Raw genomic sequence first — 12662 nt, forward strand, 5'->3', positions numbered from 1 at the left:
ATGAATTATAAAATTCATGAAAATAAAACTCTAAGGATAAAATTTACAAAATAATAAATTACAAAATAATAAATGTTTGATGGTAAAATTTACAATCAAGACTTTTTTTATTCATACACTAACCTCATGGTTGAAAACAATACCCTAAATCACTAACACTCGTATATTTGTTAAAAAAAATCCTTATATATTACACTAACTCAATTTTTGAAAACATTATACTAATAATAATTTATATATTATACTAAAACCCTTTATAAGTGAATTTGTTATAATAAACATTTAACAAGGAACAATAGTTCTAAAACTCTGAGCTGAATAATTGAAAAACGAAATGTAAAACATATTTAACGTTATGCCCTTACCTGTATGTGATCAATCACTAAACTTTAGAATCAGTTTCATCTTATATAATATACTGACTCCATTTATATAAGTAAAAGTACCAGAACGTATTCTCTGCTTTAATAATAACTATAAACTAAAATATTTTATTAATGTAAAATTTATAAATAAAAACTAGTTAAAGAAAATAACAGATGTTTTTATTATTAAAAATAAATATTTTATTTTATTAGACTCCTAAAACTAATTGTAAACTAAAAATTCAATACATGGTCCTTGTACTTGTATTTCAAGATAAATAATGCTACACTTACAACATTTTTATACAAGTTTATACAATTAATTTTTTTCTATCTATCTTGAGATTAGATTGTTCATCTTATGTAGAAAAAATTGAGTAGCTTTTCTCTTTTTAAAATTACACCAGATGCGCACTAAAGAAGTTCTCAACCCTCAAGTGCCTCGCCACGCAACAAAAACTATTAAGAAAATTTAAGAACGAAAAATGAAACATTGAAAACCCATGATGCTAGCAAGTCACATTGTAGTCTCCCCATGTAACAAGTAACAACAGCAGCAGTAGTTGTTCACACTGAATCATATTAAGATATAAGGACATACATGAACTGTATACCAATATATATATGGCAATCGGCACATTAACCAGTGTCACATGTATGCAATAAATATTACATAAAACGCACTTAATCTATTGAAAAAAGCCGATTGCTTGGTACAAGCAAATGCACTACACACCATTCCATACTCTAGGCAACACCAAACCACTCAAATACAAGGGCCAACTATCCTCTTAACTTAATGCATCTTCAAAGCCATTGATAATTTCGTCAATTGAAATCCTGCATTTAGCATAATTGTTAAGATTTAAGAATCAGTTACAACATTTCATTCTTTGGGAAAAGAAAAAAAAAATGGGGACAAATGATTTTGTCAATTTTTCAGGCACATTCAGCAACAAAAAGTATGTCAACTATTTTTTTCTTCTGGATCATATGCTACTAAAGAAAAATAAACATAAGCTATTAAGTAGATAGTATAACTTTGGAACAATTAGGAATCCTCTGACCAAATGTTTAGACACTTAAAACATCAAAGGTTAGTCTTGATAACAAACACAGCATACATTTTTTGGTGCTGCAACACAGCATATATATACATACAAGCTTCTTTATCGTTAGATAATAATGTTTTAAAAAGTTATTAGGAATTTAGAAGGAACCACAAAAAGGAAGAAGGATAGAAGAAAACTTACAGTAAGGTAAGATCTTCCACTGCTGGTTATCACCTTTGTTCCAGTCCCAGAGGACTATTGTAGTGCCATCACGAACACCTCCAGAATTCTTGTCACCGTGAAAAGCATCCACATTAAGATGAACATTGTTGACCATCCTTATAGCTCTGTGGCCATCTCCTAAGTCACGGCTTTCAGTCCATAGAATAGACTCATCAAGATAGTCGGGCTTGTAAGGTATCAGCCGAACCTACATAAGAATTATAAGACTTCTCATGTAAATAACAAATTACCAGAAAGGGGGAAATGAAGAGAAGGTAGGAAAGAGGATCTTGTATAAAATTGATATTTTCTCCCAACCAAAGGATCTCCCCCTCTTTCCACTTTCTACTATCCATGAAACAACAAGTTACAGGGAGAACCACACACAAACAAGTGATGATATGTGCAACACAACCATAAAAGACAGGAATCCATACGTAAAGCACATTATTGAAAGATCAAATTGACAAATTATAAAACAAAAAAAGAGATATTCTCACACGTTTTTGTTATAAAAAAGTTTAAGGGCCAGGGAGCATGATGATGTTGTCTCACTGCAAGGTTACGACATACCACATGCCTTGGAAACGACTAATACTACTACTACTACCAACAACAACAACAATAATAATAATAATAATACACTTTTGTTTCCTTTAACTTTGAAGCACGTTGGTGGAAAGGAAATAGACAAACCGAGATGCTTCACTATGCAATTATCCCAATGCAAACAGATTGGTAATTTGCACAACAAAACAACACAACAAAAGCAACTTTATCTTAAAAGCAGAAAGCCCCAAACAACTCATCATAAAGCTATTGAAAAAAGGACCTCACTCCTCAGGGTAAGCTTCATCATTTGATTCTAGAGTAATTATTATTATTATTATTATTATTATTATTATTATTATTATTATGTATCCACTTTCTCATCCATCTCATTTCCACAGCAACTCATTATCAAATCTATCATGTTTTTGCCTCTTTACTTTTTCTTTCTACCTCTCTCTTCCATCCACTCATAAACCCCGTTTTAGGGGTGTAAGTTAGCCATTTTTCTCGACATTATTTGAAACAGAAAAGCTAACAAAGCCATCATGTTTGTAACAGAACATCAAGATTACAGATTGGCATCCAATTGCTGTAACAGACATCACATACCAATTCAAAACACAGATTCCCTGCAACCAGGAATTTAACACATTCACGCAATCAGCTAATTTGAACCCATTAGATGAAATCAGACGGATCATATTTAATCTCGTAATTCAAACTTAAAACGAAATGCATCTGAAATTTAAACCGTCTGATCTTCATCCAACAGTCCTGTTTCACGACTTGCATGAGACGGATCACGAAACACTGGCAAGAAAACATAACATAGCTACATTGCTGATCACCAACTAGGATAATTTGAACGACTAAAAATTCTAAGGACGAAAATTTCTCATTCCAAAATCCTAACTGAAAAACCAGCATAGCAAACATGATCATACCAATGAGTAAAATTTGAGAAAGAGATCTTACAGGATGAGTGGCACCGATGGAGTGCTTCAAGGCTTCACCAGTGGCCTTGTTGATCAAAGAGAAAGCAGGGCACCCCTCTTCATCCTTCACCCTAGTGCTGTACTTCTCATCCTTATACCAATGCTGCATTTAAAACATGTAAAAAGTGAATTAGAAGAAGAAGAAGAAGAAGAAGAAGAAGAAGAAGAAGAAGAAGAAGGAGACAGACCTGGTACTCATTGGTGGGATCGGAGGGAGCGAGAATGACTTGGCCGCCACGAATGGTGAGAGAGAAATTGGGATTGGCTTTGGTGAAAACTCTCACAGTGGGTTTGCTCGAGAGAACACCGGTGTTAACCTGGTGGCTCAAGTGATGAACAGAGGTGGTGGGTGGCGCGTTGTTGTGAGGGGTGTGGTGCACGGTGCTGCCGCCTCCGTGAGTGAAGGAGTCATGGTGGTGGTTATGGGAAGGTGGTGGAGGCGGGGGAGCGGAGTAGTTGCTGTTGTTGAAGACATGGGACACGTGGGTTTCTGGCTGATGGACGCCGTAGAAGGGTGGTGGAGGGTTGTTGAAGGTGTTACCCGGAGGAGGGTAAACGGCGGGTCGTTTGTCGTCGTCGTCGTCGTCGTCGTCCCTGCGGTGAGAGTGGTTGAAGGGGAACGACATTGTTGGTTCTGCGTTTTGGAAATATGAGTTTAGTTGAGGGAAGAGAAATGTGTGCTTAATTGAACTGAGTACTTTGGTTTATACAATTGAATGATGTTGAAAGAAACAAGAAGGGGCGGGCCCACTCCTACATCACTCATCACAAATCAGAATCATAATTTATTAATTAATTAGAGTAAGGTGTCCGTGTGAATTAATAGATATACCATTTCTTTATTATATTTAGAAAGTTGATAAGTCACTTTAATGCTTTAGAAAAACTAATAAAAAATATAACTATTTAATTATTTTAAAACTATAAAATATTTAACGAAATATATTCAATTTTTATTCTTTCTAGTCATTTATATAATATAAGAAGCAAATAATTAATTCAACAAGACAAATGAAAATCAAGTTAATTAATAATTTCATGCATCTAAATTCTATTTTAAAAATATTCATAAAATTAAATGATTTAGAATTTTTTGTTATCTTTTTTGTTCTAAACAATAGATTTAGAGTTTTTTATTTTATTTTCACTCCACAATATATATATATATATATTAAAGATTGAGTGAAAAATAAAGGTGTCCTTTGTTGCTTAATTAAAGTAATGAAAATTTTGTGGACAATAAGGTGATTTCTAATGCATAAAAGTAATAAAATTTTAATTTTAATTGAATGATAAAATGTGTGATTAAAAACTTGGATGGTAAAATTAATAAACAACAATAATTGGGTGGTAAAATATGTTATTAAACCTAAAAATATTTAAATGTTATTAAAATTAAATGTAACTTAATGTTATTTAAATATTTAAATGCTTTTTTTAGGAAGAATAAGCTAAATTTAGAACTTTATTGTGGAATTTTTGCTTTCACTGTTACTTATAAAATTATATAGAGTGATTGTAAAAAAAAATTTTATAGAGTATTTATTATCAACGTAATAAACTTCAAACAATTTATTTTATTCACCCTAATTAATTTATTAAACTAATTAATAAATATGACTATATTGAGAATTTTAATAGTTTCAATATTAAGCATTTGAATTTATTCATTTATTATATTTAAATTTTTTAATAAATGAAAATTGAGATGATAAGTGTACTTAGCGTTGCAATAAAAAAAAAGTGTACTTAGCGTTTGGTTGATTGAGCATGGGAAGTTAAAAAAAAATTGTAACGTTACATTAGTTTTTATTTATAAATGTATTTTTTTTTATTTTATTAATATTTCCAACTTTAAAAATTATTTTTTTAAAAAAATATCACCCTCATAATTTGTTTGGTGTAGGGAGATCATGTACTATGTATAATTGACAAAAATTAATTAATGTTACCTTAAACTTTTAAAATGATAAATAAATATTTTTTTTCTTTAAAAAATTCAACAATTAAAAAAATCAGAGATAACATTACTCTACAAGAAAATTAGTAATTAACGCACCGGGTACATATTTCTAATAATTAGGGGAAAAAGAAGTCCACACATTTGTTTTTTTATATATATAAAAAAAACTCAAGAGAGTACTTAACTATTACATTTTAAATATTTTCAATTATTTTAAAAAATTAAATGAAAAGTTATTTCTCACCATGAAGATGAGATAATAACAAAGAATATAGAGTCATCAAATGGGGTTGGGATTGAAGGTGAAACATTTGCAGACAAGTTCAAATGTCATTTTGATCTCAACAAAGTTCCTAATGTCAGACGTTGAAAATGGCAAGATGCAATGAAATCTTATATAGGATCTAATAAAAAAAATTCAAATTTGAATTTGAATGATTAAAAATACAAATTTTATTTTGGAGGACTAAAAAAATATAAATTTCTAAAGTTAAGAGAACAATAATATAATTAAGTGAAAAAGAGACAATGACATAAAATTCCTTTGGATTTGATTAAATGAGATTACCATTCATTTTTTTTTCTCGATAAAATGACACTTCACCTAATTACTGATGCATTTACATTATTAACTACTCTAGATTGCAATTATGAGTACCAATTTAAAGAAGAAAAAACTCACCCTACTTAATTATCTCCCTTGTGTTTATTAAGTATTTAGTCTAAACCAACTTGTTATCGTGGTTACCCACAGATGGTCACCCCAGTATAAACCGTAAACATAGCTATACAAAGTTTTGTTTAGATAATTATTTTAGCACTTATCAGAAAAAAAAAAACAGAAATAAATTATATTTTTCTTCTTCAACATCGTTAGAGCCACAATTGGTGCTGATATCCTTCTGATCCTCGTGCACGAGACAACTACGGACAAGAGGGTCATTTGTATTTTGTAGAACATGAATATGAATATGAATATAAGGTTCTCTTTAGATAATTTTCTTAATAAGTATTTATAATAAGAAAAAATAAAATGAAAACCTTTTTTTTCTTAAACTTATGTACTTCTATTTTCATTGAAATTATTTTCTTTATCTTCTCTGAAATCTAAAATGATAATTTATTTTTACCTTATGAAAGAAATTTGATTCATTTTATTTTTTTTATTTTATTTTCATAAATACTGATTAAGAAATTCATAAAATTAAAAATATATACTCATGAAGATTATTTGTTCGAGTGTACCAATTGCGATATTTACATGTTCTAGCAGTTATGATGTCTTGGGCTTTATAAAACTACGCCAGATTTTACTAAACACACCCTCATATATACTTATACACCTCCTATCTTTAATTATTTTTCCAATTATATCCACTTTACATAGCTTAATATTCCTTCTTTGGTGTATTTTGCGAATTATTTTTAACTAAGCCACCACTGCGAACCACCACAAAACCCACCATGAAACTCACCGCAAACCACAACAAAACCAGATCCACAATTAGAGATGAAGCAACACGATGTTGACGACGTCGTGTGGATGAAGCAGATCAAGATGGAGACGTGGTGTCATTTGGTTTTTTCTTCTTTCTTAAAATTGTGTTTTGTTAACTATTAAAATTGATTAGGAATAGTTTTATATTCCCAAAGAATAATTAAAATATGTGTTTGGTTAATTTTTTTTTCCCTGAAAAATATATATTATAATTGATAAAATTAATATACTAATTGTGTTGAAGATATTTTTTTTTACTGAATGTAACCAATATGTAAAAAACTCACAATTTGTATATGTGCATAAATGCTAAACAAGTTTCCTATCTAACAGTATACACATAACCCTCCAACATGTAATTGGTAGTAACACGAATGAAACTGCGGGAATGAAATTAGTGCAATATATTGGAACGAAATTTGTGGAAAAGGAAAAAATCGTAGCACATAACATAAAGGAAGATATCTGGATTTTTTACTCATGAAAAGAGATTTCTCTCACATGGGAATAAATTTTCCCTACCCATCTTTCATGATTAAATATTGATTGAACGTCAAATTATAATTTATCTAAAAATAAAACATTCCAATATTAATTATTTTATTACTTTATAACAAATGTGGAATAAAAATTTTCACCCCTAAATTTTCGGTACTAAAAATTCATGAAGCAAATGTCCCCTTAAAGTTTTTTTTCTAGCTCAACATTAACTATTGACACAACGATGTTAATATTGATTTATTATATCATCAAGGAGTTTAATAAGAATCATGTCTAATTTTTTGATAAATTTAATATTTTAATGAATTTCTTATTAATTAATGTGACGTCATTAATTATTCTGAATATACAATGATGTATTTGTAAGTATTTTATTGTTGTTTGTCTTAAATCAATTTTTGATTGCGTACCTTGATATAAAAAGGGCATTAGTGTCCAAATATTTCATTTTTATACGATGAAATTTGCTGCCCAAACAAGTTAACAATCAAATTGATGACTGGAACATGGTAGTCACGATTAATCTAGTCACCAACAGGTATAATTATTGAATAAACACATTTTGTTGTAATTAGCGACCAATATATTCAGTTAGCATTTTGTTCGCAAATCAGTTAATCATAACATTCTTGTTGCTAAAATCTTAGAAAGGGGTGAAATTAACAACTGAATATTTCGGGCCCAAATTTAGATGCTAAGTCATAATCCACATAAATATTAAAATAAAATTTGCGTTTGTAACTGATAATGTGATCACAAAGATTTACATTAACAAAATGATGCTAGCGACCGTTTCTTCAATCTCTATTTTGGTAAATAAATAATAATTTTAAAAACTAAATTCATTTTAGACTTTTAGTAGTCATGAATTCGTTCACAATTTTGATCGCTATATATTTTTTTTCGCAGACCTTATTATTATTTGATTAGTTATTGTTTTTACTTGCTTGATTATTATTAACAGCAATTAAATAAAAAATAATAAGTATGTTAATTGCAACCCAAGAAAGATCAAATAAATATGATGATCTAATATTTAAAAAATGATAAAAAAATATTTTTCATTATAGTGTTTCACGTGTCAGTATGCTAAATGGCATGCTTGAAAAAATCAATTTAATTTGAACTGAGATAAATTAATTGGGCACGTAAAATGTTAATTTTGATTCGGTCAAGTCAGGTTGAAAATCATTATGAGTTTACATTATGCTTATCCAACTCATGCATATATTCATCTGGGTACATGTTGACTAAAAGAGAAGATCTCTATTTTTTGTTTTCCATTTTACGGTGCTTACTTTTTACCTATTTGCTTTAACATCCTCCATGCAATAATATTAATAAAGAATAAAATTTAGACTTAGGAGGCTACTTAATTTATACATGAAATCTTGCATGCGTTTTGCGTAAGACTGACTGACCAATAAGGGGATTGAAGAGATAAAAACATTATTAAAATAAGTGAAATTTTTGTGAGCCAAGCAATTGCATTTTTATTGGTAGTCCTTCTGTTTTGTTGTTGTTAGCATCAGAAGTCAAAGTTCACGCTCAACACACATGAAGATTAATCAAGAACACGTGGAAACAAATTACGCCATAATGATCACCCCTCATGCAACCTTAATTACATATGACAAAAGACAAATTCAGAAGTATATTCTTCTTTGGATAGGGGATGCGTTACATCCAATCCAATGCATGTTGATGTTTATTCTAGATAAATTAAAACAATTTCCCAATGTGCTAGCTAAATTGTAATAGTTAATTAACTGTATACTATTTTCTATTTGTACATTATATGAGTTTATGAAATGACAATTGATTACTAGTATTTAGTAATTAACTTTCAGAATCTCATTTAATTTTTACGGGTTTGTAATTTTGATTCTGGCACTAATCTAAAATAAATTATTTGATATTAATTATTTGAAGCAAAGATACAAGCGCTATAATTAAAATTATCGGAAGTAATTTGGTAGGCATAAATCTTATCATAAAGTGACAATATTTTCTTATATTTTTACAGATTTTAACTCAAATATTTCTTGATTTTTTTTGTTTCTATATTAATTTCTAGAATATGAGTTTATTAGTGATGAGAATTTAATCCATAATTTTTAGAATATGAGTTTATTTTTTATCATCAGGATCAATTTTTATTAGTGATGACTTTCTTAATACTCATAGGTTGAGGTTCAATATGGATTCAATAATGCATGCCATGGTACAAAGCATGTGAATAGTAACGCCACCATGATAAAGATAAAGGTGCACTATTGAGCATGCTGAAAATTCGTAGCTAGCTAGCCTTTCCAGGAAAAGAATGAAAAATATCAACACAACAATCAAGTACAATACCTTATCTACAAAGTATATTATAAAGCTAACCTCCAAACAAATCCCAACAACATGTACAAATTAACATTTTTGTACACAAATTGTTTCTAATTTGTCATAGAAACTTGGATATTTTGTTTTAACAGTTTCTTGATCCTTGAATAGTGGAATCTTTCTTTGATTCCCTACCAAATAGTTCTTGCTTCCAAGCTAACATTCTATTCTTCATTTTCAATCACAAATTAATTAAAGAGAAATAAAAAAAGAAAACACTATAATTGCTATGTACTAAACCCCTAGCTACTATTCCTTATCTAATGATCAAATTGGTGGTATTCTTTGGTGTGCTCAGCTTCTGAATATTTTACTTTAATTTTCCTATTTCATTTAATCTTTTGATATTTTTGGATTATCCTTGAAATTGAAGATGAGGACCAAGCATTAACCGCTGATTCATCAAAGACTGCTTCATGAGGTAGTTCCATTGTGGGTTCTCGTATTGGTTGCTGATGTTAGTAGGGAAGTTGCAAGAGGAACTAAGGTATTTCTTTGATGGGTACAACGTTTCCTCATCCATGTTTGAAACTTGGCGCTTTGGCCTCATCATGTTTTCCATGTTGGAGACTGAAGGGTTCAATTGGGGATTCTTCTGAAACATGTAATTATTGGTAGGGTTGTTGTTATTGATTGGAGAGCATTGCTGATCCAAATTCCCAGTGTTGAATCCAGCACTTGATCCAACCCCTGGTGGGTGGTTGGTATGATTCTCAGATAAGAAACTACTTAGGATAGAGTAGTCCATGGCATCCAACAAGTTGGAGAAGGACACAGATTTCTGAGATATCAATGTGTTTTGAGGTGGAGGTGCTGGAGATTTTGAGATTGGCAAAAGGGTCTCTTGGAATAAGTGCTCCTCTGCTTGATCTACCTCACCCACCCCTATTGATGCCTCTGTTGAAGTTAGAGCATGTTTGGACTTCTTGTAAATCCGGCAAAGAACCCAATCATCCAACTGCAATAAATCAATAATCAATGTAGATCAGCCATATGCAATCAACATGTGGTATTGTTAGCAATGTTTTAAATAAAAATCTGCAATATGAGAAATTATTAGATGATTTGAATCATTTGATCAATCTGTATATGATATATTATTAACTCTTTTGCATACATTGAAAAATAAATGAGAAAATTGATTATGATCACATAGACTTAGACTATATAATAATTTCTCCTAAGTTCGACAATATCAAGAATTACTATGAAAATGTAATCTAAAAAACCTTATTGCTAGTAGGGACATGTGACACTTACTCTCATGGAGGAGTCTTTGAGCTTGATGGGTTTGTTGTTGTCTACAAGGCGATATTCATGCATGATCCAATTGGTCTTGACACCCTTTGGGGGTCTTCCTTTGTAAAACACCAAAGCCTTCTTCACACCAACGCTCTCTTGTGCTCCTCCTTGCAATGATGTCACTATGGTCTTATCAGTGCCAGTGGCCTTCCAATACCCTGAAGCAGCTGCCCTGTTTGGCCTTGCACCATTTGGGTACTTTCGGTCTCTAGGACTGAAGAAATACCATTCTTTCTCCCCAAAGGTGGCCTTAGCTGATAAAAGAAACCACAACAAACAAACCATCACTAACTCTAGCCTCTAACATAACATGATATTTTATCTTCTTGAGTAATAATAGTGCATATAATATTTCATTTTATCACATCATGTCAATTATCAATTATTACATTTATCTGAGATTATAAAGTTGATTTGGTGATAAAATAAAAGAAAAATTATGAGTTCAAATTCTTTATCAATAAAAATTAATCATCAATATTTGTCGATAAAAATATTATATTTTTCTCTTTCTAGGTGTAAATTTGTATATGAGTGTCCATGTATCATTTATTAAATATCTTTGTAACAAAATACCAAAAAAAAAAAAGGAACTAGAAGAGAGGCAAACCTGGTAAGTCCCATGGATCTAACTTGTAGATATCAACCTCAGCAATAATGGAAACGGTCAAGGGTATGGATGCTACCTTTTTACTAAGGTAGTGAAGAATGAGCTCCTCATCGGTTGGGTGGAACCTAAAACCGGGTGGCAAATTGGATTCTGGGCTTCCCATTATGTGCCTAATTAATAAATTGGCTAGCTAGCTAAATAAATGTGTAGGGGGTTAATTTGATAAGGTTGAAAGGAAAAAAAAATTGAAGACACAAAACAAAGTGCCTAATGGTACTACTTGAAAGCATAGAACAAGAGGGAAAGAAAGAGAGGATTGGAATTTTTGGGGTGTGGAGAAGGGAAGGGGTTATATGGTTGTGGGAATTTGTCGCCATGTGGGAAAGGATTAGGTTGAGAGGCGCAAGGGGGTATGAATGAGAAGAGATGAGTTCAAAATTTATTTTCCAAGTGGGCTCCATTTAAAGTGAGAGAAGGGATATGGAACTAGTGATGGCTAGCCACATCTACGGAAGAAAAAAAAAAAAAAGAAGGACCCAATTGGCATTGTTTTGTTTGTGAATTGTTATATTATTATTAGTAAATATTAATTAGTGTTTCTTAAAATATTATTAAAAATTAACATTAAAAATATTTTTTTATTAAAATATGTTATTTGTGATTTTTTATATATTTTTAATCATAATTTTTTTTGTTTTAATTTTTTAATTAATATTCTAAAGATAATAAGATCCTTGTAATTATTCAGACACTCCCACTTTTGTCGTTTCTCTTTTAAATCCTGGTCCAACGCTCCAGGATTATCGTTGTGCAATGGCGGCTGCAAAGTGACATAATTGTTGTTAAGATAAGATGGCGACACGTGTCATTGCCTAGCACACAAGGTAGAATAATTGATGGTATCATTGAGGGTAAATAATTAAATTCACACGAATAATGTTACCTTACCTTTTCTTACAATAGTTATTCTCTCATACATTTTATAAAAAAAATTGTCAAATCTAAAACATGTTTTATGTTTTGTTTATTCAATAAATATTGAAACAAATTAAAAGTATTGTAAGATGGCGTGGAATTGTTAAATAAAAAACTGCAAGGTGATTAACGTTATTCGTGTGTTGGTATTGGTCCACTTTCTGATCCTAGGAAAGACAGAAAAATATTGTGTAGAAATGTAAATAGTATCTCGTTCTCACAAGAAAATGTATATT

General features: G+C 30.5%; 2 protein-coding genes across 2 annotated transcripts; both read right to left on the reverse strand.

Annotated features, from left to right (window-relative positions):
- Nucleotides 1-963: 963 nt before the first annotated feature.
- On the reverse strand, nt 964-3877 carry LOC100780015 (ricin B-like lectin R40G3). The gene is made up of 4 exons (XM_003548722.5): nt 3375-3877; nt 3167-3289; nt 1619-1847; nt 964-1205 (listed from the first exon to the last, which is right to left on the reverse strand). Coding segments are annotated over exons 1-4 (792 nt in total). The 5' UTR covers nt 3813-3877; the 3' UTR covers nt 964-1203.
- A 5649-nt stretch (nt 3878-9526) lies between these two features.
- On the reverse strand, nt 9527-11738 carry NAC12 (NAC domain protein). Its single transcript, NM_001251132.1, is given in 3 exon segments — nt 9527-10497; nt 10800-11095; nt 11452-11738. Coding segments are annotated over 3 exon segments (1062 nt in total). The 5' UTR covers nt 11615-11738; the 3' UTR covers nt 9527-9894.
- Nucleotides 11739-12662: the final 924 nt, after the last annotated feature.

The sequence above is a fragment of the Glycine max genome, chromosome 16 (genome assembly GCF_000004515.6).
Source record: "Glycine max cultivar Williams 82 chromosome 16, Glycine_max_v4.0, whole genome shotgun sequence".
Lineage (NCBI taxonomy): Eukaryota > Viridiplantae > Streptophyta > Magnoliopsida > Fabales > Fabaceae > Glycine > Glycine max.